Source organism: Carassius auratus, unplaced genomic scaffold (genome assembly GCF_003368295.1).
Source record: "Carassius auratus strain Wakin unplaced genomic scaffold, ASM336829v1 scaf_tig00026160, whole genome shotgun sequence".
In the NCBI taxonomy this organism is placed as follows: domain Eukaryota; kingdom Metazoa; phylum Chordata; class Actinopteri; order Cypriniformes; family Cyprinidae; genus Carassius; species Carassius auratus.
Window position 1 is genome coordinate 89,465 of NW_020525495.1, and position 26,929 is coordinate 116,393.

General features: G+C 35.9%; 1 protein-coding gene across 5 annotated transcripts in view; it reads left to right on the forward strand.

The window, feature by feature from the left end:
- Positions 1–3,639: 3,639 nt before the first annotated feature.
- Positions 3,640–26,929, forward strand: part of LOC113078635 (nuclear factor 1 B-type) — a 90,662-nt gene continuing 67,372 nt past the window's right edge. The window contains exons 1-2 of one of the 5 annotated variants that reach the window (XM_026250962.1): positions 3,640–3,994; positions 22,028–22,559. In XM_026250962.1, coding sequence (XP_026106747.1) covers positions 3,899–3,994; positions 22,028–22,559 — 628 coding nt within the window. In that variant the 5' untranslated portion in view covers positions 3,640–3,898. Of the gene's footprint in view, positions 3,995–15,905; positions 16,440–17,938; positions 18,536–21,536; positions 21,679–22,027; positions 22,560–26,929 lie in introns of those variants that run through there. The other 4 variants (XM_026250966.1, XM_026250964.1, XM_026250963.1 and 1 more) reach the window with 4 other exon arrangements.

Here is a 26,929-nt window from a genome sequence, read left to right on the forward strand (position 1 = left end):
CAGAAATGACACTTAATTTGGTTTTGTGTGTTATAATGTCATTAAATTAACCATGATTTCTTTTCATTGTCCTGAAGCAGGCATCATTTCTTCTGTGGAGCAACAGGTGGTCATTTGTGAACAAATTAGACTCTCCAATAGATCATGGTAATAGGTTTTGTAATTAATGTTTTTTTTTTTTTTTTTTTTTTTTAAGATTACTCCATTAATGGCAATCCTTTTCTCTTCTTGCATTAATTACTGTTTATTAAATTCCTGTTTCATCCTGAAAAATCTATTTACACGTTCACCAATTACAATCACTGTAAATTGCTTTAAAATATATCTCTCTGGATTGTTGTAATTGAATGCTTATAGTATATATATTGAATTAAAATTTGATGCTTGTCCATGTGTCTGGCCTGCTTAGTAAACTGGCCTAATTAAACAAATGGCCACCTGTTATTGTTCTAGGAGTGGACATCTGGTTAAACAAAAGAGAGAATTATGGGAATAGAACCTAATAAAGGGTATCTAGAGGAGTGATATCTGGGATGATATCCCTTTTAGACATATATTATTGAAGATATTATAATCCTAATGTTTCTTGGACAGTGCTAGACTGGGATTATAGAGCATCTCTGGACATTGGTTATCATTAATTAGTAACAGACAATGGCTCAGCCTTAACTATGAATAAACCTTAAATGACCCTTAGCCATGACTGCTGCATTTGCTCTATTTGAAATGTGACTGTTAGGTATACATGACATTTTTAGAAGCATTATGAAGAAATCGACATGTCTTTTTCATCCTGAATTGATAACAGTGATGATATAAATAATATATTTAATGCATTAGTATTATTAGATTTAAAAACATAGATTTATTGACAAAAGCACTTAACTGTATATGTCACAGTTGCAATTTGTACTGAGTAGATAGCATAAACAGATTTAAGTACACAGTAAGTCTGTAGCAGCTGTTTTTTTCACTTCCCAGCCTTTCAAATTATTGATTTGCCTATTGATTTTTCATATAAATCTTACAAATACTAGACAGAAAGTAAGTAGAAATCCAATTAAAACTATAGTCTAAAAATGTAATCCTAATCCAATCAAGGCAGTGTCAAAATCAATATGGAACAGGTGAAGAAATTCAAGTGAAATGTTAAAAGAATGTCTTTTCAGAAGACAGTGAACAAAAAATGTTATAGAAGTGTAGTTGTTCTCTGCTTTCTTCAGTCTGTTTGCTTTCAGTTTAATGGATCAGCCCCCTTGTACTTTGGTTTATTGTTATTCTGCAAATTATTTGAATAATTTGTCTAATTCTAACATTGGAAGAGCTATATCAGAATTATTATTTATTTATTTATTTTTGATGTAATAAGTTAAGTGTAAGAAAAGAGGATAATCTCCATGAGACCTTGTGTGGAAATGTGGGAAAGGTTTCGGAAATGAATGGAAAGACAATGCAAATGGCGAGGAGGATAAACAACACTCTAGGTATTTTTCTGCTTCTGAAATGCCACCTCGGCCCCTGAATGCCAGACGCGCTGTGCCCTGACTCGCGGGACGTTCTCACACAATCCCACAATTCACGTGGAGGGAAGCAGCTGCAGGCGGGAACATTCTGTGAGGAGGTGGAGGTTGGGAATGCGCTGCCGAGGGAAAAAGGTCTGGATAGGTTACAAAGAGAGTTCCAAACATGGAACAAAGCTGGCATTCAGCGTTAAATCCCACTACTCACAGCAAAGAGTCAGGTTGATGCGTAAATCTGCAAATGTCAAAAGCATGACTAGAGCTTCATTTGTTTGTATGTATGTTTATTAAATGTGATTCTGAAGGAGTGGAATGTTAGACTGCTTTACAGTGGTCAAACATAAGATTGTTGTGTGAATCAAATAAGAACTGTAAATCAGTCGCTCCAACGCATCCATTGGATGATGCTTACATCTCTCAGCCTTCCGATGCTAGTCTGGAGATTCCTTATAATTGCTTAATGTCATCAAAGTTAGCTTTTTATTGCTTTAAACAACCAAAACTGTGCTAATGCTATTAATGCAAGCCAATTATTATGTGCTAGCTGATGCCTTTGCACCCCACTTTTTGTAACCTTCTAGAGGCTCATCAGATTTCGCAGCGGTGTGTACCTTCAGCTGTCCATGAATTGCTGTGGGGTTTATGCAGAATCTAGATCGAAGATGAGCAGCATAATTGTCCGTTATCATTACCAGTTCTGATACAGTTGTAAAGCATCTAATCTGTAAATAAATGAAGGGGTTTCACATTCAGGTTTAAAAAAATGTGAATGTGTGCTCTTTGCCATCAAGTTCATTTGAACATTTTAAATTTCATTTATGAACTGAAAAGTTAACCATCCAGAGTGATCTAAAAATAACTAAATAATTGTCATATTTACTAATATTGTTTTTTTGCCAAGTCTTTAAAAATGTTTTAAATTGTTAAACAGAACTTAAGTAGTTTTAGAATATGAATATGAATTATAAATATATATAAAATATTGAATAAATATAGAAATATTATAATTATACAATTTCTTTTTTTTTTTTTTACACATTTTTCAACCATGTTAAGAAAGAACCTTTCTTACAATCTGGTTTAAAAGCACTAACTTTAGCTTAACAAACTCTACAGAAAACCGTTCACTATTCCACTATTCTTTCGATCCTTTTACATCTATATGGATTTTTCAACAGTACACCCATTGTCTTCTCCATCTCAAGATTCATCCCTCCATGTTGCATCAGATTACTCATTCTTAAAAGTATTACAACTGTCAAACGTTTAACTAATAATTTAAAGATTAATTTAGAGCTTGCTTCATTGTTTATTTTATATACTTTCACTTTGATATATTAAATAATTACTACAAAAAAATGTAGTTCTCTTTTTTAAGGATGAATTCTGTTGACTGTTGACTTGAGCGCTAACAATTTTTTCTGACAAACCATCTACATTAGCAATTTTGTTATTGCTTCAGTGATACTTGAGAACATGACAGAATGATTAACTCTTCTAACGTGCATAGGGTCATTTTTAAAGAATCATCCGATGAAAATGTTTTATCAACACCAGCCTCATGTTTCAGTTCAGATTATGTAAAGGTAACTATTTTTTTAATTACACTGCAGAAACAACTGTATTATTATTGAGCATTTTTAGTTTCTTCAATCTGTCTGTGAATGAAGATGTTTAAATCCTCTTGCTTCTTCTGAATCGGTAGAGTTTTCCTATAATGTTTAGAAAGTGATGGTCAAAGCTTGATGAAGTACGTCAGGTTTGTTAGTGAGTGGACTTGGAATACCTGTTTGTGTTTGCGCCTCTCTTTCTTTCTCTCTTTCCTGCTCCCTCTGTCTCTCCCTCCCTCATTTGCTGTAAGCTTGTGATATCTGAACCGTGCCCGGCTCTCATGTCTATAAAACTCCCCAGTCTTTGTTTGGGGAATATAATTCCCATTTGGGCCTCCCTTCATCAACATGAAGAGCATATGGGGGAGGGGGCCAAAATGTGTGTGTGTATTTATAGGGGGGTCCAAAAACCATAATCAACAATACAGAACCAATGAAAATGCAAAAAAAAAAAACTTTGTATGCTCCTGTTCTGCGCAGCTTAAAAAATTAAAGTCCTGGCCGAGGTGGGGGGCTTTCTCTCTGTGTGTGAGTGTGTGTGTGTGTGTGTGTGAGGGATTCAGATCCTGATCCTGTCATTATAGGCAGCACTGGAGGCTGGAGTCATCGCTGCAGCACAGGGCTGCTTGCGTGTGTGTGTGTGTGTGTGCGTGCGTGCACTTTTTTCTCCCATAATGCAGTGTGATAAGGATTGGCCTACATGGGGCTGAGAGAGTGGCGTCTGATGAAGGCTTGATTAGTGTGTTATCTACTCCTGAGCTGCTCCTGATGAAAGCTACTGACGGGAGAATGGCTGGGAAAACGGCAGACAGCTCCATCAAATGGCAGCTATGTTATGACATGACAGCCAGGACCTGGTGGATGGTAAGTTTGGTGCTTTTTGGATTTTTTTCCTTCGCTTTCTCCCACCAATTTTTTGAGTGACGTAACTCCTCCTTTGGTGCGATTCATAGCATGTCTTGAGAAAAGGTTTTGCAGAGTAGCTGTTTGAATTTGAAATCTTTGTTTTATCATTTGAAAAAGTTGTTTAGCAGTATTTACATAATTATTTAGAATCTTTTTGTGATTTGTAAAACCAAATATGTGTATGTATTTATATATTTGATTATTTTTTTTCTGCTGTACTTTTATTTATTTTACATTTATGTTAGAATATGGTTGTGTGTAATCCTGCTTTATACCCGGTCTTCTAATGAGTTTATATTTAGCTAAATGTGTGTTGTATACAGATATCACTGGTGTCAGGTGAGGTCAGGACCCTGCGTTAAACTCTGTTTCAGGAGGTCAAGGTTCCTCTTCTGTTTGCATATTGCGATCTATATTAATTTTAGGTTATAACTCACCTTTAATCATGTTCAAGGGGTCAATCCCAATTATTGCTGTTATGGGCATTTTGAGAGTATATCGGAGATGATCCATGGTCACTTCAGATGAAAATTAAAAGAAGTATAAGAAGTGAAGTGTTATTCCATCTGATGTCTCTTGCAGCCGTTGCTTGGATGATTTCTGATGTTGTTTTTGATGTTGTTTGGTTGACTTCGTGACTTACTCCACTAGTTTTGCTCATGCCACTCATGAACACTGTCGCACAAGATGTGGTCTTGCCCTGCACTTGTTGACATTTTTCTCTGTGTTTGTCTATTTTCCCTCTTGGCAGACAAAAGCCTCTTGTTTGAGTGTCGCTTTCAATGAAGCTTCTGCTATTTCTCATTCCACTATGAATGCTATTATTATTATTATTATTATTATTATTTTTATTTATTTAAGTTAAATACTTTTTTCCTTTTTCTAGCAATCTTGTGAGTTAACAGTTTATCAGTGTGTTTTAATAGGACAGTTACATCAATTAACGTACAAAGGGATGCTCCAAAATCAGTGTTTTAATTAAAGTGTTTAATTTGATTATTATTATAAATATGCATGATTTACCACTATAAACATTTTATAGCAAAAACAGTGTTTAGAAAGGAATCATCTTTGTTGCACAAGACGAAGTCCAAAAATGATTTTATGAACTTGATTTGCTTATTTGGATACAATATAACACTTTTGTGTTTTCAAATATAGTCATTAAGTAATTAGTCATTTATTTTGTGCAAAACTGTGGCTTCTGTCTGAGCCATTTGTCTATGAGTCTATAGGACTCATCGACAAATATAATAACAAAGAAAATTTTAATTGTATAAGGCAGTGGTTCCCAAACCCTAATCCTGGAGGCACCCCAACACTGCAGGTGTGTTTGATTATGGAGACATGCCAAACGTGCAGTGTTGGGGTGCCTCCAGGACCAGGTTTACCATAATTTAAAGTTACATTATTTTGATGTGTTTATTTGAGTACGTTTGCAATGACCATCGTTCTTTGGTTAAAAGGAATGTTAACATTTGTCTTTTCTGGTTGTAGATAGGGTTAGGGTTACACACTTATTAGTGAAGTGTTTTATTGTGCACTATTAAATGTATAAATATATATATATGCATTTTGTATATTTTTTCTTCTGAAAATTTGTAAACAAAAACGCAGTAATTAAATCTGGAACACTGCCACTGCCTTTATAGTTAATCATTTCCAGTATAAATGTGACCCTGGCTGTGAAAACACAGCTGAAGTCCTTTTTTCTTTTCTTTTTCTTTTTTACTGTTTTTCAAAGAACATTCTGTGAAAATGTAACCTTGATATCTTTAATATAGACTGAAAAAAGCTGTGCCCACGTTTGAAATCATAGTGAAATTAATGTTGTAAAATTGTTATCTCGTTATCTCATAATTCAATTTTTATACTTTAGCCTGAATTTCACAAACAGGGTCACAAATGTTATTGTATACATGGATATTATACAATAGATTTGTATGCATTAATAAAAAATAAAGAAATAAAATATGCCATGTGTTTACCACTGAATATTGACAGATGGGAGATCTTTCCTTTTTATACAGTGTCCAGTGAAATATCTGAGTTCAATCAAGAATTTGGAACATTACACAATATGTCTATTTTCTGTGTTTCACATAGGCTTAAAAAAAAAAAAAAAAAGACATGGATTATTTTGAAACACGAACCACTCAGATACTCAAGATTAAGAAACTTGCTCAAAATGTCAGAACTGTCAGCAGATGCTGGGGTGGGCTTGGAAAGAGAGGAAAGCAGCATTTATCGCTAATCCCTGTGGCCAACAGTCGTTCATTAAGGTACACACTACGGTCCCCCATTATTATTATTTTTTTATTAAGGGTCTTTTTTTTAAGAGTCCCTCTGTCTGGCTTGCTTTGTGCAGCTGGGAGACTGATGTCAGTCTGCATGCCAGCCTCCCAGCAATCTGGCCTTCAGACGATGCTCCTGCTCTCCTGCCGAATGTGGGTCGAAGATTAGCATAATACCAACTAATCGTGAATAACATTAGCATTGAGTAAGGCAGTAATTAAAAGGATTAGCAGTAGGGGAAGAAATAAATGAGGAAATTATGTGACAACTATTTTTATGATATTGATTGAATGACCACTGGGCTCTGGGTATTTTTTTTATTTTTTTAACCATGGGCTCTGATGCTCAGGGCTGTTTCTGACTTGGGCCCGGGTTACTTTTGAGTTCTGGTATGACAAATAGGCTACAAAAATACATAGGCTATAGCATATGCTATAGCTATATGCAATCATGATTAATCTTTATAAGATCGTGATCTTGATTAAAACACATTCCATCTTATTCCTAAATGATGATTATGCTATGTCTGTTTAACCATTGAAAAGACAGTAACATTAAACCTACTTTAGTGCAGCTGCTGATCCAGAGAGAGCAGCTCATCATGTAAGTTTTATGTTTGAAACAGCTTCACAGTCAACTTACATAGTAGTCTAGGCTACATTTCTGTGTTGCAAACGTTAAACAATAAAGAAAGTATTGGGATAAAAGTTTGTTTTATTAACCTCAGATGTTGCAGCAGTACAAATTGAATAATTGATGTTTGAACCTATGTTGCGCTTCAAATTTAGATTTTGTTACATGATACCAGTAGGTGGCGACCAATGATTGTTAAAATGTATTTGATGCCCTCATCATTCATTTAAAAGATGTGTTAAAAAACTGGAAGAAACAGTCTTCATTCAATGGTTTTGTCATAATGAAATAGCCTAATAAATATTTTTAAAATATTTTTTATTTAAAATAGCCTAATAAATATTTTTAAATAGCCTCATTTATAACATTAAATGTAATATTTTGTTAAATAATTTTTTCAGTAAATAAGCCTACATATTATTTTGTTTGGTTGTCTAAATGTTTTGTTTTCAGAATTGAGAGAACAGTGATCTATATTCTTCTAACTATTATTAGAGAAGAGTCATGAGGAGTTTAGGGTTTAACTCTTCGAAGACCAGCGTGAAACTCGATCACCACATGGGATTAGTGTCAGCTGACATTATGATAGTAGTGACGTTGTACTTTTTAGATAGGTCACCTTGGTGCTTTTGATTTAGACTCAAATCCTCAGACTGATCTAACAACTAAATGTTTTGTTTGTCTGGAAGCTAAACTCGCTCTGTAATCACAGTGTTAATTATTCCGGCTGCTGGGCATACCTCAGGTTAGTTTGATCATTATCGTAGGGATCAAGCTCAACTTCCTCTAACTGCTCTCTGCCAGCAGTGTGTATTATCAGAGCAGCATGCTTCTGCCACCTTCATCTCACCATCAAACTCTAGTACCACTATTACCCTACCACCACTACTGCCATAATAAAGATTACTATTATTTTTAATAATACTTCTAATATTAAAGTTTGTGTCATTATGTGTAAAACATATTCAATGACAATAAATGCAATATTATTGTTGTTGTTGCTGTTTTTGTAATTTGTTTAGAATCTTTCCAAAGCTAAAGGACAAACTCCCATCAGATTAATACAGAGAATTAAAAAAAAAATAAAGTTAAAATACCTTTGCTGTTTTACTTTACATGGAGCAGGTCACCCCATGTAGAACACCATTTTAAGATCACATGACCACCTGAATATTACTTGCTTTAGCTCTGCTTTATTGGACCCTTATTCTTGAGAAATAAATTAGCTGGTTGTGAGTAGAGCCTTTATATACTGACAGTGGTACTAAAAAGTATTTATTTTGCATGATATTGCAGCCATAGATGTCAGTACAAGTCTGAGACAACTGTCATATCAGTTAGCACAATTCCATTAATATCGTTGCTATTTCTGCTGAATAATTCATTACTCTGAAGCCATTTAAAAAGTATAGCCCTGCATTCAGATGTGACTGAACAACCTTTCCAGAGTTTTCTGAATCACATAATTTATTGTAGAGATATTATTTGAATAAACTTAACATGAGTTTATGGAAATGGCTGCTTATAGTTAACCCACGTAACTAAGCAGATAAATCTGTACATATAGATAACCTGTTGCTAATATTTAAATGTTCAGTCTTAGAAATTTAAGTGATTTGGCTCTTCATAAAGTTATATTTAAAACATCCGAAAGATTAGTGCACAAGCAGTAGGTCAGTTTAGTAAAAAACACACATGGCAGACATTCACATTGAGGATTAGAGTTCTCAGAGGACCACTGAGTTTGCCGAAAAAGAGTAGGAAATTTACTCTGGAATTTTTTAGGCTACAGAAGATGTGTGAGATAAAAAACACAGACTTGGCAGATTCCAATGGGATTAAAATCACAAAGAAAACTAGTCCTGTCCGAATAGGACTTATGTTCTATAGTATGAATGTAATCCAGATGTACTACATCTACCATGTTGTCATGTGACCTATCATTGTTAGAGAGCAACAGTGCCTGCACACTTTTTCAGGTGCCTTGGTTCCAGAAGTATTTTTCCCATAGGGACTTTATATATGTATATATATATATATATATATATATATATATATATATATATATATATATATATATATATATATATAAACAGACAAAGGTACAAGACTGTACTTAGCATCTTTAATGAGGGAAAGAAATCCCGTGCAATCATCTGATGCATGGCAAACTTCATAATCAAATTAAAAAGGTTTTACTTCTCTCTTATGGTAAATGATAAATGTAGGAAGAGTATTATATGTGGTTCTAAATTCCTCATCCGTGAATTTGGACATCCTACTCTTTTTACATACCTTTTCTTGCCTGCTATATAGTACTGAAGTATTCATATTCGGATTCAGCCTGGGTACTTATTGAATACTTTTGGAAAGCTGGCACTTATGTGTACACGTGAGACTATTTTCAAAAAGCTGTGAAAAGGCATAAATGAATAGCTTACTATCTGTTGACTTATCTTTGAGCGATCAGATGGAGAGCATTTTGAAGAGAATTATTGACCAGGGGTTCTTTAACTGTTACAGCAATGTGTAGCCATGCCTGACGAAGATCTGCTTTGGGCAATTAGGAAACAAAAGGCCTCTTTGTTCTAAACAGGGTTGGGGGGTCGATGAGGGGACGTTTAGAAAGAAAGGAGCCTTGAGAGAGGAAAAAGGGAATCATCAAGGTATGGACTAGAACTGCTGCATGGAGGAATAGTGTGTATTAAAGTAACCTGGCCACTTATATTAACTGTTCTAATTAAATATAGGTGAATTAAGTATAAATTGCGATTATGAATTAAGGTCATCAATACTAATTGTGTAGTAAGGCTGAGTTTAATGCTATAACAATTTTCTTGTTTATTTTTGTACTGCTCGTCTTGTTTCTCTTTGTTTTTATCTTTTTAAAACCTCTTGAAAAAGAAAAAAGAAAAATGGTTGCTTCTGTTTAAAACCTTAATTAATTCAATGCCGACTTGCTTACACCCTAAATGCCTGCAAGCAGAAATAATGTGAGACCTGCAGATAAATTATGATTATATGATTTGTTGTTTACCTGCAGCACTAGCCCTAAATTGTGGCATGAGAATAATTATTTATATGAAGTATTAGAATTTTAAATCACTAGTATTAAAACTAGACTACTGTTAAAAAAAGTCTTTCTTCAAACAAACTAAAAGAATCTGACTTCATTTACCCACCAGGTTGTTCCAAATGTACACAGTCATTAGATCCACAGACAGAAGAATTAAACATTTGAAAGTAAATGGACTGTCATGCTGATGCATGTCGTACAGTTACATATTATAGTTGTTGTAACTGGCAGATTCCCATCACTATTACAGGGATGTCTCTACTCTAATTTCTTATTAATTTCTCTAATTCCTAGTCCAATAGGACTCAACATTGCACATTCTAATATTATTGATATCTTTCAACATACCCTTCACACACAAACGTTAAATGTGATGTGATCACACGAAAACAACTTCAGTATTTATGCCACTGTTTGTGGAGGAAACCCCCTTTAGCGAAGATGAAAGATAAAATATCAGACCATGATGCTTCTATAGTTGTGGCTAATGAAGATGCACATTGTTACAGGAACATGTGTTCTGAGACCAGACAAAGGCCTGCAGGGATGCACATTTCATGCGACATAGGTGCATGCTTGTCCTGTCAATCAAGACCTATTGAAGTGAGGAGGTAGACAGACGCACATAGAGAGAGAAAGCAAGCACACAGCAGTTTTGCCTGGCTCTTCTGTGGAGGCCTGCTGCTTTTTTCTCGTAGCTGAAGGATTTGCAATGCATGCACGGGTGTGTGTGTGAGTGTGAATGGGACGCAGTGGTTTTGGCAGGATTCCATGTTTACTATAAGCTTTCTCCTTGTTTATTTGAGCGTGCATCTCGTTGTTGCTCTTGTTCTTGGTGGCTGGTTCGTAGTAGCGAAGGAACAAGGACAGTCTTTCATGGTTGTCAACAGGTGCAAAAGAGCTCCTTCTGCGTCTCTTTGAGTGTGTCTTTGTGCTTTTGATGTGTAAGTGTGTGAGGTTTTTTTATTTTAAAGATGAGTCATTGGGCAAAGAGACAGGAAATAAGAAAACTAACATTAAAACTAAAATGACATTGTAACAAAAACAACACATACATGTTTCTAACTTTGATTACATTTCACTAAGGGAATCTGTAAAATAAATTAATGAAATTAGTTGACACGCCTTTGATGGTAAAGACAACACTGTTAAAACACTGGTTGTTGATGTGTTTTCATTAATAACATTAGCTACAGTTTTAGTAGTCTCTACCATCCAGGAGACATAAATATCCGTATCTAGAATTACTAGAGGTGCGGTAATCTCTACTGGACACAGTGAGGTAAATAATCAGTATTTATCTCTGCCAAGTTTCCTAACGATCCATTTGCAGCAGTGGTATCATGTCATGGTCGTTTGCTGCCCTCTGGTGCCTAAATCGTCTGGTGCGTACATATTAAAAACCGAGGGTGTCTTCAAACATCCTAAGAACATACAGGTCAGTCGTTGGTTATGCTTTTTTCTCCTAACTATCGTCACTGTAGATGGCAAAATACAGGCTATATTTATAGCCTATTTTTGAGTTACAAGAACATTAATTTAAAGTATTTTTTTTTAATTAAAGAGAGGTTTTAAAGTGTAAAAAGACATTATATGATAGGCTACAATATCACACTTGCATTTTCAAAATATATGAACATATAATTTTGCCACTCAAAATAGCAGCCTGACAGAGGAACGTTTGCCGTGACCCGGATTCGAACGGAGTTGCTGCGGCCACAACGCAGAGTACTAACCACTATACGATCACGGCCTACGGTTCCCCAACAGCCTGTCCCCTACAGCATTCTTGAGGGCTGAATGGAAACTGCGCTGTGCCTTACAACCTCTGGAAGAGTACACCCAAGAGGTGCTGGTGCCGCACATTCTGCCTCAGAAAACGGTATTTTGAAGTTATTAAATCTTCATATTAAATTGATCAACAAAGAGCAAAGATTTTATTCTAACCAAATATATATATATATATATATATATATATATATATATATATATATATATATATATATATATATATATATATATATAATATTCTCTCTCTCTTAAGGTTAAATGCTTAATGTCAGCTTAATTATGCTACCGACACTCCGAGTAGTTCACCATTTTTGAACAGCATATTAACTAATTGGCTGTTCCAAACTCTTTATTTTCTATCACATTAAATCAAATACAAAAGCTACTCTTTTCGACGTTCTTTGTCGTGACCCGGATTCGAACTGGGGTTGCTGCGGACACAACGCAGAATACTAACCAATATACGAGCTAGGCGAGCTACGAAAGGAAACAGCATTTGAACGTTCATTAATGTTTTATCATTACTGTGGCAGCGCAACAACAATCTTTATTAAACATCATGGCTCTAAGTGTTTTTATATATATGTAGGCTAATAATTCACATCTGGTTTTAAGTGGCTAATCTGTGGGCATTCTGTGGTCCTGTTGTGATTAAAGGACATTTGTGTGTGCATTGGTTAATAGTCAAAACTGTCATTTGATGTCTAAGTTAGGTTGCAGGTTTCTAAGCCATAAGAAGATGTGCTTTTTTGGAACTAGCAAATAAAGGGGACTCGAAGACAGCAGAGCGTGTCACTGGAATTCTATACATGATGCCGTCTACCTTTGTTCTTTTGTAAAGGACCAAAATGCACCTTGCGAATGTGTTATTCACCTAAGTCTCTCGTAATTTGTTTAACATCACCTGCTTGCAGTCTAGGCCCGCTGAAACAAATATGGCCTTGTTGGCGCCATATGAAAATGCATTGGATGTATTCAGGCCGATTAAGAGCAAAGACCATTTATATCACAAAACTTTATATTACAATAACCTAAAAGACAATACTAGTAGCCTATAATAGGCATAACTGTTTTAGAATTTAGCAATTCACAAAGATTCCAATTTTGAAGCAGAACTACACGAAATATGTAAAATCCATCCATCCATTTTCCAAAACGCTATATCCTCTTTAGGGTCGCTGAACCCCAGCGTCTCGGGTCACAGACGGGGGACACCCTGGCAGGATGGCCTGTAATGTAATATGATATTATAGTATGGATTTATTGAAAACTGAATAGACAAAACATGACCATACATAGCATATTTGATTTATTTTCACCTGAAAAGCAGACTGAAATATTAGAATAAATAAAATAAAAACGTTTTTATCAATTTCATATTCATACGTAGACCTATATTCATGTTCATCTAACTTGAGCATAATGATAAAATTGTTAAGCTACAAATAGGCTATAGCTGCAGTTTTACGTTGGTCAAAGTGGCCGCCAAATAACACATAGGCTAATACAATTTCTTTAACACAAAACGGACATCCCCAAGACGGCATTTGAAAGGTTGCTTGGTTAGAGAGGTAGTGTTATTAAAAACAATAAATGTGCATAGTCTTTTTATCTAGTCTACATAAAAAATAAAAAAATAAATCCCCTACCATGTGTGACTTGACGTGTAATCTAGACTAATTCATATATAGATTGTAGTTAGGCAATTATATATATATTTAATAACTGATTGTCAAGTCGGGCTCAAACGATTCAAAGCACTAGGCTATAATACACGTTACATTAATTAATTATATAATAAATTAAAAAAATCTCACTAAAACATGGTAAAAAGGCGCTTCTGGGTCTCATAGTGAAAGGTTTGAATGGAAGTTATGGGCTGGTAGCCTATCAGTTTCTTAGAATAATAATAATTATTATCATCATTATTAATAATAATTACAATAATACACTTTTTAAAGTTTGCGGAAAAACTATAACGTATAACAGAGACGTAGAAAAGCTCAGCAATGAGCTAGGTAGACTTCAGGCTGTTTTTAGACGGTCGTATGTCACTTGGCTGTCCAGTTAACTGATTTATGGTAAGATAGATACAAAGGCTAAAGCTATTTATTCAAAAGCCTAAGGTCACTGGTTTCTATTTAATAAAAACATTTCGCCACTCAACTATTTGTCAGCTTTAGAAATCAACGTGCACGTTGCAAGGCAAATGTATTTTTAAAACAGTGAATACAGTGATGTAGCATAGAGTAATATTCACTTGTAAGACTTGACGAATGCTTAGCCTACTGCTATGAAACATGAAAACACTTTTTAATCGTCAAGTCCCTGCTTTTCTTTACTCCATGGTCTAAAATAATTAGAATTTGAGACATTTGAAACGAAGTATCATCTTAATACAACCGTTCCGAGCCACTGATCCGTTCGCTGTACATAGCCTACGTACTGCACAAGTAAAACGAGAATTAATGACTAGGAAAGTTTGGCGTTGGATATCTCGAGATATATCTGCAAGAGAATAGAATACCTATGTTCATGAAATGAATTGAACTTACGGAGGCAGTACCGAGGCTCGTTGTGCGCACGCGACACATTTCCAAACTCATTTGAAACTTGACAGGCACAAGGGAGCAGAATTAACTCAACTCTTCAGCTGGACATCTGTGTTTCTATACGTTAATAGTGGTTTCATGTCCTCCGCTCACAAGTGAGCTTGCCAAAGTTTACGTCTAAGGATTTGGAGCCCTTTCGCTTCATTTCGTATGACACTCCACCTACTCGATAATGCTCAAACAAGCCGTGTGTTTTAGCTACAAGTGTGATGATGTAAACCTGAATAAACTATTTATTCTGTAAAAGTCGTTTATCTTGGCAGTTTCATTTGGTGAGGCACGAGTACAGTCACAACCAAAACGAACTTTCCGAGGTGAGAGCAAGGATGTCCCCAAACGACAGTGTTGGGTGCTCGGATCGGCACGCTTCATTGTAGGTGAAAGAGTTTTAAAAGTTCGTATATATGACAGATAAAAAACACATTATATAGCTACAACAGAACCATAACTTGGTGCAATTTCTTCTGTTGAAATTGTTGAAAAAAAAAGGTCCTAGCCTACCGAACGATTAAACAATTTGTCAAATTAGCCTACTACATAGTGTTTAATATGAGTGATATTTATCGATTGATTTTGTAACAATTCACCTAAATTAAAGACTCAATGATCTGAAAATTATTTTGTTTAAGATGAACACATTAATTGCATTGTCCTGTGACTCATAGCCTATATAAAAATACAATTTGTCAAAATAACAAATAATAAATATGTGTTGTTTGAGTTTTCTGTTATATGCCATTATTGCTATTTTTATATAAATAAGTGACATGTTTAATCCTTACTCCGTTTTAATAGGCTTACTTCTGTCGCATGATTTGATGACATCGATAAACACGCTCAAATGTGCGTTTCATCCTTGTTGGACTGGCGTGTGTGTGTGTGTGTGTGTGTGTGTGTGTGTGTGTGTGTGTGTGTGTGTGCGTGTGTGTGTGTGTTGTGTGTGCTGCGCTCTGGTGTTCTGGTGGGCTGGATCAGTGCCATCATTGTGCTCCCGAACAGTGGTGTCTTTATTTGACACTAGATTTTATAGAAAATCTTGATGTATGCGTAATATATATATATATATATATATATATATATATATATATATATATATATATATATATATATATATATATGGTTATCACACATTCAAACTGATGTTTGTTGGTGTAGTATATGTCCTATTTTGAAACATAGGCCTAATCGTAACATCATATTTGACACCCCACCTCTAATAGGCCTAATACAGACAGTCTTTATATATTATATGTGTGATATGTTTGATAACCGTTATTATCAATTTAATTAAAATAAAAATGTTCTTTTCTTTTCTTTTCTATTTTTAATACGAATTGATTTAGTAGGCTAGTAGCCTAATATATTTGCTTTCATGTCGGTCCACAAGGAATTCTTAATCCCCAATGCCAAAATGCACACAGGAATTTGACCTATCTTTAGCCACAAGTCTAAAGTTCTCTAGGTCTCGGTTTGATGGGACTTGGTCAGTATTAATATGCAAATAGTGACACTGCCCGTCGAGCGGAAGTGAGGGGCCTAGGGCATGGAACGCAGAGCAGAGCTCCGCCGGCGCGCCAACCAATCAGCAACAAGGATGTAATTCCAAATGCGCAGCTACGTTTGGCTGCTGCCTGCGAGCAACAGCGACGACAGAGAAAGTGAAGGCACAGACCTACCCACTTCCAAAAACTCAGCCTATTCTGGACCGCGTTCAACTTAACCACCAAAAGCTATCCAAAAAGACTGACTTGCAGAGGAAGGAAGATAAAAAAATATTAGAGGTGCTCGCTGAGTTGATTTTGCCGCCTGTCTGCCAAGAATTCTCTTCCGGTGTTCATTTTTGTAAGCACTACAACGTGAAACGAAAAGCAAGAGAGAGAGAGAAAAAAATTAAAAGCACAATTTTTTTTTCGAACTTGAGACATGTGAGCGTACCGGCTTCAGATTCATCTGGCCTCCAGGAACCCCCTTCAATTCCATGCAATACAGTGCAATGGTACGTTACGATGGGAAACACTGTCTTATTAACATTTGTGAATATTTTTCTCGAGTTGCTGTGTTTCGCGTATGTAACCTCAAAAGGGCAATAGCATTACGTTTAACAGTTGAAATGAACAAGATACTTTAAAACTGAAAACAGAATGATAGTAATGTTGGATTGTTTATTGGCAAACGTCCCATATGGGTCATATCATTGTGTCAGAAGTCGAGTTTGTGCCTCTTGGCATGCATCCTATGTTCGCTAAAACTCTCTCCCGAATAGCAGTGCACTTCTGGCACGGAGCAGCAGCGCGAATACCTGGACAATCGTGTTCATGTTTACTCACACTGCTGTCCTGTCATTTAAATGCTTATCCCACACTGTTATACGTAAAGGCATTTTTTTTTACATTATATCAACTGTTTTCTTTTGACAAATGATACTTCATTTCTAAGAAACGTTGAGTTATCTAGGCTACACGTCGATGTTTGTCTTCAGAATAGTTTACGTGCGCAAACCGATCCATTGTTTTATCATTAACATGTTTGGAGTTTGTTGCGTTGCTCTTTTGTTGCGGTCCATTGTGTTACATTTCAGTTATTGATTCAGTCTTATTCATAAAGTCATGGTGGAACGTTTTGGACTTATGAGTTGGACGGAGGGGGTGGGCTTTGGCTTTGACTTTGACACAATATGCCGATGTAAAGCGAAAGGAATCATTATCTGTACAGCAAAAAAAAAAAAAAAAAAAAAAAAAAAAAAAAAAAACCGGCCCTGTGCTCATCTCGCACTGGAATATGTAATATAAACATTGCACTACAGCAGACGTTTCTCCTTTATCCCAAAACTAAACTGTTGTTATGTAGTAGAACTTTTATATCGCACTGAAACCACAGTGGACATTTGTGATATAATTCATATATTCACTTTTGACTTCCTTTGCGAACGCTGCAGGCCCAAACTTGCATTTGCATCTGTAACAATCCGTGCATTTCCAAGCGTATGATGTAATAAAAGATGCTTGATGTTTTAAAAGTCATGCTTTATCTTTGTACTGGTTTGTAATAGGTGATAGTGAAAGTAAACTTAAACCAAAGTCGCAAAGTAGTCAACAATTACATTCTTTCTTTGCCCTGATATGATTTGATCATATAGGCATAAGCATTTTTTTTTATTAAGACAATGACCTGTAAAATGTAGCTAATCAAAGTCAAAGGCATATTTATAATTCAAATTAAAATAGCCTATAGGCAAACTAAAGCAATAGGCTATATAGATTCAAAATAAGACTAATTAATAAGTTTTATGTATTTGTTGTTTCTTTATTGTTAACAGATATAAATGGCCTAAATTGTTTTAATTTATAATGGAAGAAACTAGCAAAAACCTTTACATAGCTACTGTTTTGTGCTCGCACGCTGTGCTTTATCGTGTTTCATAGTTCTACATGCCTGCCTGAAGTGCTTGCCACGAAAAATAATGACACTTGTATAAAAAGTGGGAAATTGCTTAAATCTTTGTCAATGTCACGGAGGTGCAGTCGAGGTGGGCTGGAAATATGGGATATGCGCTTGCTGGAAGAGGAGGAGTATGACTGTGTAATTAAAGGCGAAAAAAAAAATCTTCAGACTGATTTGTTAGGCTCCAGCAGACTAGAGGGTGTTACCGGCCCATAGTATATCAAGTTTGAAAAGCAAACACATGATCAGAAATTAGGCGCCTTCAAGTTTTCTTATTGCACGTGCGATATAGGCCTATTTTTTTAAGATTCCTCTTTAAAACTCAACTCTGAGATTCCGGTTGTTTTTTGCTCCGCGGCGGGTTCATCTCAAGCGCTGTGGATGCGTCTAGATTCACTCCGTTTACAATCTTTTGTGCTCTTAAACAGCGGTCAGGATCGGTTAAATGCTAAGTGTGGGATCTCCAGTTGTTCTCTGTTGCCGGATAAGAGCGTGTTTTTTTGAATGAGGATATCTTAGTCTTAGTCAAACGTGCACGGAGCAGTACGGGCTCTGAAGAATGAAGCGATAATATCAATCATCTGTGATACCCTTCAGGACTTTGAATAACAGCGCCGACCTACGATGTATTCGCCGATTTGTCTCACACAGGTATATTATTGAATTATCACTCTATGGGTGATTTCTGATACTTTTTCTTATAGGCTACACATTATTCACTGTGCTTTGATTATTCGAAGAACTGCTTTAGTTACAGTCTATAGGCTATGCGCATTTATTGTACACTTCCCTCTTGTCTTTTGAAGTATCGTACTTCAACAACTTCTTCGTCATCGTGTTTTACAAAAGGCTTTTATGAAGATCGATGCTTTGAAACATAGCCTGTCTGCAACCTTTTACTAACAGTCCTAAACATAAGATTCAAATTAAAACGAAATAAGAAGCCGTTCTGAAGAACCTTTTTAAATTCAGTAAAGAACATTTACTCTCTAGTTCTTGAAAACCATCTACGTAGCCTACTGGTACTGTAAATTCCCCCAAATCAGTCCCTAATTTGACAAACCTATATGTTAATGTACAATAACTTTCTTTCTTTTTTCCCTTCTTTTTTTTTTTTTTTTACTTTACAGAGCCATATAACCAATTTACACAGCGAGACATCGTTTTGGATAATAGGTTTCTTTGAAGAAATATTAAAGAACTATTTTATGAGTGCAGTAGATTTTAAATTTAAAGCAGTTTGATTTAAAGTATCCAATCAGACATTCAGTTTGATGTAGCCTAAAGATTGGTTGATATGATACAATGTGCATATTGGAGCGAGACTATGTTTACCTTAATAATCTCTGAACAGACCAGTGTTCACATAAACTTGATCTAATTTGATGTCATCCGTAAATTACTCAATTTATGCTGCTATAGAAATTAACTTGATTGAACATAGCAACTTTATATGAGGTGAACAGCAGGGAGATATCTAAATACTGTTAATTTCAACTGTTAATTTCAAACGCGAGGTTAGGACAGTGCATTTGAATTAACCTTTGAAGAGCTCACTGTTTAGCCTTACTTTCAACTAAAGAAAACTTGCTGGGAGATCCTCTCATAGAGTGAATTAAGATTAAAACAACGATAAGGTTGATTCAGCGGTTGGACAGAGTCCGCCGGCTTTGGCTGACACAATTTTACTGTTTATATTTTCCTTGGCATCAGAGAGTGATTGACTGAGATATGGTGAGTACAGAGGACCTCGAGCCTGCGCAGCCCACAACCTCGTGTTACACTTTTAAAATCCGTGTGATTTTTTTTTTGTTCTTCAAGTCATTTCTTAACATGCTGATATGAGATCAGTTTGCATAACAACTACTATGACAACAGATAATGTAATGTTTTAATTCCACATTACATTTACTATGATATTAATGTTACATCGTTGTGATATGTGATCTTTAATAACGTATTTAAATGCAATATGACAAAAATATTAATGAAATAGTAATGGCTTCTTTGCAGTCAAATATTTTTTTTCTTGTCATTACATTTATAATAGAACAAAACCGATTGAATGAAGATCCTTTTTGCATATTTCCTGTATTGTTATTTGACTGTATATATATATTTTTTGTTGTTGAGTGGACACTGCAGTGTGCATTTGGTTGTAAATATATATATATATATATATATATATATATATATATATATATATATATATATATATATATATATATATATATATATAGACACACACACACACACACACACATACATATTAAGTTAGCTGTAATAATAATAATAATTATAATAATAATAAACTATCTTTAAATATTATGTCTGATCTGATTTGTTAGGAAATTAGCACTTTGAATGTTATTTGAGTTTTTATACATTCCAGGACTACACCTGATAGTGTGAAAACTCACACTCTTCAGCGAATTAAATTTTTTCTTGAGCAACACACACTATTGCACATTGTCGTGTGATAGATTTCTAATACATTTCAAAGTTGTGTAGTTTGTATGTATTTATACAGTGGTTAAGTGTGGGCTATGTGTGTGGGGCTGTAACTGAAATACAGGCAGTGGTGTGCTGGTTGTGGTTTCCCAAAGAGCTGCCGCCCGCCTGCACACAGAACAATATGTGGTTTAACTCTTCTTAGATCCATTCACTGCAGTCCTTGTTCATATTTCGATGTGGCAGGGGAAAAAATATAGAAAAGTTTGGAGAGTGTGTGCATAAAGGTGGTCTTCTCTTTTTCATTGTGTTGAGATTCTCACTCATAGCTCTCATTGTCTTTTTACCTCTTAAACATTCTTTTCCTTTAATAAGAATTTACAATGTTTATGGAAATTTTGACTGTGAAAGAATAATATTTTATTCTTGCATTAAAAATATAACGTGGTATTTGTCTTCCGGTGTTTAGTGTGAAAAGTTATCCTGTTCTGTTTTATATTTTTAAACATGATTGAAATTGCTTGGTAATATTAAAGCATTTTCTTTTGCTGAGATGATGACGAGATTATATATGTGAAAAAAAAAAAACAGAGCAAATGTTACTCAATGGTCTGTAAAATTGGCAACTGTGTTTGCTCAGTTTGTAGTGTAAAGCTATATAACAAGTTGAGGCATATGAAGACAAAAAGCCTTACGCTGAATAAGGCAAGTGTGAATTAACTGTGCCGCGTGTTTGAGGAGTCAGGCCACTTTGGTTTTGGTTTGGCATTTTAATGCCACACTTACTTAAATAGATGTGAGGCCCGAAGAATGTAACTTTTGTGCCATGATGCTATTTTCATTGTACGTCTTGGTTTGATTTTGGAGGGCCTTAGAATAATTGTGGTACATTAATGCTAACAAATTAAGTGATTCCTGAGAACCGCAAACACCTCATTTATAAGAGTAAAAGCTGAAGGTGAATGATCGTGCCCAGAGTTGTCCTTGTCTAAGGCATTTAGTGACTTGTTTTTCCAGGATTCTAAGAGGTTCTGCAGGGCTCTGTGGAAGGGGCTGTTTTAGGAATGCAGGGCGCTTTGATAAGAGATCTGGAAGTATGGGGGATGCATGCTCTCCTGTGCCAACACACGGACTGGTGCTTTGAGTTTGGCTGGAGAAGGAGAGCGAGTGAGTGAGAGAAGGGGGTTAGAGAGAGAGAAGGGGAGAGAGTGATTGGTGATTCTGGAACTGTCTGCTCTTCGCTGGCACGGCGCGGGCAGACGCAGTAAACAGTGGCATCCTTTTTCAGCGTACCTTCGACACCTGCAGGCAGGCCAGCACTGCCTGCAATCGCAGTGGAGATGGTAGATAAACGTGTCATGTTGATGCTTTAAAATCTAATTTTTAAATAACTTTAGTGCTTAAAAGTTCTTTAAAAGCAGGAAATGGAATGCTAGAGTTAAAAATATATTTGGTACTGGTATTTGTAACTGTAACTCTGTTTAATACATTTTCTGGACCATTAAATGGCCATTTGTATAACTTTTCTTTACTTATAAATGATTTTTATCTGAAATTATTTCTAAACTGCTTTTTTCCTCTTTCGTTTCTGGCTGCACAGGCTGTTGGCTAATTCAAACGGGAACCCATGCCAAAAGGTCACTTCTGCTCCTGCTCAATTTTTCTTCTTTTTCCCTCCCTCTCTCTTCTCAGGATGAGTTTCATCCCTTCATCGAGGCACTGCTTCCTCATGTCCGTGCCATAGCCTACACCTGGTTCAACCTACAGGCGCGAAAGCGCAAGTACTTCAAGAAGCACGAAAAGCGAATGTCCAAGGATGAGGAACGGGCCGTGAAAGATGAGTTGCTCAGCGAGAAGCCTGAAATCAAACAGAAGTGGGCATCCCGTCTCCTGGCCAAGCTGCGGAAAGACATCCGACAGGAGTACCGGGAGGACTTTGTGCTCAGTGTAACGGGCAAGAAGCACCCATGCTGCGTTCTCTCCAACCCTGATCAGAAGGGCAAGATCCGCCGAATCGACTGCCTGAGGCAGGCTGATAAAGTGTGGCGGCTGGACCTAGTGATGGTCATCCTGTTTAAAGGTATTCCGCTGGAGAGCACAGATGGGGAGCGGCTAGTCAAGTCTCCGCACTGCACCAACCCGGCACTTTGCGTCCAGCCCCACCACATCACTGTCTCGGTGAAAGAGCTGGACTTGTTTCTGGCATACTACGTCCAGGACCAAGGTAAGTCTGACTAGAGGTTAGGAAATGACATTTATTGAATTTAGGTGCTTCTCTTAACTAGCAGAGTGAAGGGTGTAGAGACATTAAATTAATTTAATTGAATGTAATTTCCAGTTGTTATGTACATAAGACTAAGGGCAAATATTTCTTGTGTTGCATGCAAAGAAAGTTTCAAAAATATAAAATTTGGTACATTTAAATAGTATTAAAATGGTTGCATTAAAAGATTTTACATTTCCCAAATTTGTTGGTATATAAAAGTGACAAATATTTAAGCATAATTCATATAAACATAAATGTCCCACATTATATAAATATATGCTAAATATGATCACATTTCCTAAGGTGGAGAATTTCTGCAAATGGCACAATTACACAATAACGTTCTAATAGAAATATTTTTTGTGTTTTTAACATTTTCTAAAATTGTTTTTATTGTCAAATTTTCCAGTGAGATTTTTTCTGGTAATTTTTTTTTTTTTTTTTTTTTTTTTTACAGTTATTTAACTCTTGTTTTTCTTCTTTTGTTTGAGTACTTGTTTATTTTTCGCAAAGTAAAGGGAAAATTAAGTCAGCACACTTCCCATGTATTCATTTAACATGCACTTTTATCCAAAATGATTTTTAAATTAGGAATGCTGCCTCTTAAACTATCGCTTGTATTTCAACTTTAAGTGGTTTTCTGTTCCAGAAGAATTTCAACGTTATCCATATTTTGTTATTTTAATAATATCAAAGTGTTTCTTTTGTGAATCTGAATGTTGTCACAAAGAGTTGGTTTATCGTCAGCCACGGCACCTCCATTTTGTGAAACTGAAGTGCCAGGGTAAGCAGAAGGCAGAGTGGAGGGACAATAATGGTTGCCACTGGCATCATGGTTGGCATCAGAATCTCTTTTGTGTCTTTGTAAGATGGTGTGCGTTCGCCTGTTGGCATTCACATGGCAACCTAAATCTCTCATGCACTAAATAGACATTAGCCTCTACTATTGTTTATAAAAGAAAATATCTGAAATATCTTTAATGACTAACATTTATAACATCAGTCAGCAGCAGCAAGTGATTATGTTACACATACGGGTATATATATATATATATATATATATATATATATATATATATATATATATATATATATATATATACCCGTTTGTGTAACATAATCACTTGCTGCTGCTGCAAGTGATTATGTTACACATACGGGTATATATATATATATATATATATATATATATATATATATATACCCGTTTGTGTAACATAATCACTTGCTGCTGACCTTTTTATAATAAAAAAAGAAAAGTATGGAAAAAACTAATCAAGTAAATTAGTGTCAGCAAATGAATATTGGGTTCTCTGTTAAGGACTTAACCATGGCATTGCGGCATGTTTTGCCTCTAGTATCCAGCGCCCATCTCTAGACAATGCTCTCACATTGTGCCAGTGCACCCAGGGCGGCCATTTTGTTAGCGTTGTGCCAGGAGAGTGGTAGGGAGAGTGCCAGCAACTGAGGATTTGGTATCAAACCCTCTTTGTCTGCTTGCTGCATGCCTTTGATTCGTTAGTTGGCATCCGCAATGCAGTGGGCATGGAGGAAAGTTTCCTGATATCAGTGGAATAGCAGTTGACATTATTCACATGTATAAAATCCAGCAAAATAAAACCGAATATAAAATAAAAGGGAAATCTTTACCCCCATCACAAAGGAAATTGTGGTTGTGGTCCCATGCTGTGAACTGAAAAATTAAATTGTTGTTTTTCATGTCTTTATGCCAGTGAAAGGTCCTTTGTAAGGTGACTGCAGTGCAAACCATGTGCTATTACATAAACTGTTTTACATTTTCACTGAATGATTGTACATATTTTTACAGTACAACACAGCTACTGTTGTTTGTGTACAATTTGTAATTGATTTTGTGTTCTGGTTTAATTTCTAAGGTGTTTTAACTGCTATCCACAGCACCTGATATCTGTATGGACATCAAATGGTTTGCCTTGGGTTTAGTCTGACTCGCCTGCATTTGTGATAGCTTCTTAGTAAATGCCCAGCTGAATACCCATTGAAAAGGTGTTTGAGAGGACAGGAATGAGGGGCAGCAGGCTTGTTGGTGGGCATCGTGCCATGCCCTGCCTCTGCACTTCACCAAGTCTGGCCATGCCATTGTGCCTGCGCTTTTAACGAGTGCTGTTCAGCTCCTTTCTCTTTGTGAAATAATTCTAACATTATCCAGATCAGTTATTCTCTGTGAAAACAGTTCAGCAGAATTCATTTTTGATTATTTGAATTGCTTGCAAACGAGAAAGTAATGAGGAAAAGATATTTTGAATCTGTTTTTTTCCCTTTTCACTTCAGAACTCAAATCATAACTAGCCCTCCCTTTAGACAGGGAAAGAATCCTAATAGCTTGTGTTGTATGATGATGACTTGTTTCATGAATGTTTTTGAGTCTGTTGAATTTTACACTGTACAGACTTTTATAGTAGAACAGTGACTAGGCAGAAATAGATTTGAAAAGGGACCAGCTGGTTTATATCAAACAAGCATTTTTTCATTTTAACCCAGGCTATTTATTTTTCATCCCATGCTGGAATATGTTCACAACCTTTATCTCAGTGTTTACACTATCCTAAACATATGACATTACACAAAACCTCAAAAATGCCAGTGTAAATTAAGTGCTGGTTCAAGCCTCTAATAAATATTTACATTGGTCTGGCAGTTGGTTTGTTTCAAACACATAACTGTCCTTTTGTAAAGCTAAATTAAAGAAAATTAATTAACATTTAATATGTAGATTTTTCTTTTTCTTACGATTTCCAGTTATTGAACACCAAAAACAAACGGTTATGTTTTGTGCAGGCGCAGCAAGCATTACTCAACAACTAGAAGGTGTTACACAATCACAAGAGCTCAATGTATCAGTAACAGTGTGAAGGTGCTGTGATTTCCTGCCCCAAACTCCCCAACGTTTACACTCTAAAAAATCCTATTTATTTTATTTTTTAGCATTTTTTGGATTGTTTTTTTGCAGCGTTTGGGTAGTTTTGCAGCTCCTGGGTCAGACATAACCCAGTGGTTGAGTTATTTATCGCAGTGGTTTTGCGTCTTCTCTACACAAGAGAGCAGTTCTAAATGCCATTGAATTGATGCATTCATCTGTAAAATACAGGTTTGTGTACATTTTATTTTATCTATGAAATCATTACTGTGCCGTATGTCGTTCAATTTTATGCAGAGCAACATACAGGTGCGAATCACCTTTAATGAGTGTTGCGGTCTTTTTGCGTGAAGGCTGATGCTTTGCATAAAATAAACAATTTTATTCATAAAGATACAGAATATAATACATTGGATGTTAAAACATCCTTAGAGCTGTTTATTGTTTGTTTATTGGCAGGTTATGGAGTCACAGCATGTTTTGGCTAGAGTGAAACGCAGGGCGGTGGTCCATTAATGTTTGCATTTCCACACCTAACACGACTCCATCTCGAGCAAGAGGACCAGCACCGTTATGGTGGAAACAGAATAACAGAGACTGGTCAATTACACGTGAATAACTTCTGTTTAATGTTAAAATTTTCTTCTAATGTTTGTTAAATGAGTTTAAATATAGGCAATATGTATAGCCTATTAAAAATGATATAAAAATCCTGTAAATTATAAATAAAGTAAAATAAAGGAAGTTGTCATGCAAACCAGGGTTTGTGTGGAGTATTTTAGAAACATTTACATGATTTAAGTTAATCTGTAAACATTATTTACTGTATGAAGTAAAAACTAAGCTATAAGTAATATAGTAAAAAGTGAATAAACCCAATATGCTGAGTTAAATAAACAGCCCAATTTGCTAGGTAAATCTACCCAGCCCTTGGCTTAATAACAACCCAAACTGGGTTGTTTTTAACCCAGTGTTATTTGTTCCCTTGGGAAGTAGGCAGTGTTTTATTGGCTGCTTTTCTGGTGTCGGCTGGATTATTTCTCATTTGTTCTAGCATGTTAAAGAGGTCTTGTTTTACGACTGCAGGACATAGCTTTTGCCCCTGGTGTCAAGACCTCGCTAAAGATGCGGAAGGTGTCACGTGAAGTTTAATTGACCACAACAAATCTCTGAAAACAAGGTGGCGGCCTGCAGCACGTGGGGGCAGGCCAGGGGGTCATTTCAGGGGGCACCTGGACCCCCAGCTTGCTCATGACATTTGGATGCCTGCGTCAGTGAAGCGTTTGCCAACTCCTTGAGAAGAGCTGGTCATTCATCAAACTCCCTCAACTTGCCAGAACCCCCAACATACAAACACACTGAGTTCCCTATTGGGCCTTTATTGGCGGTGTGTGTGCGCGCTGTAGAAGAGCTGTTTGTGCCTAGTTTTCCA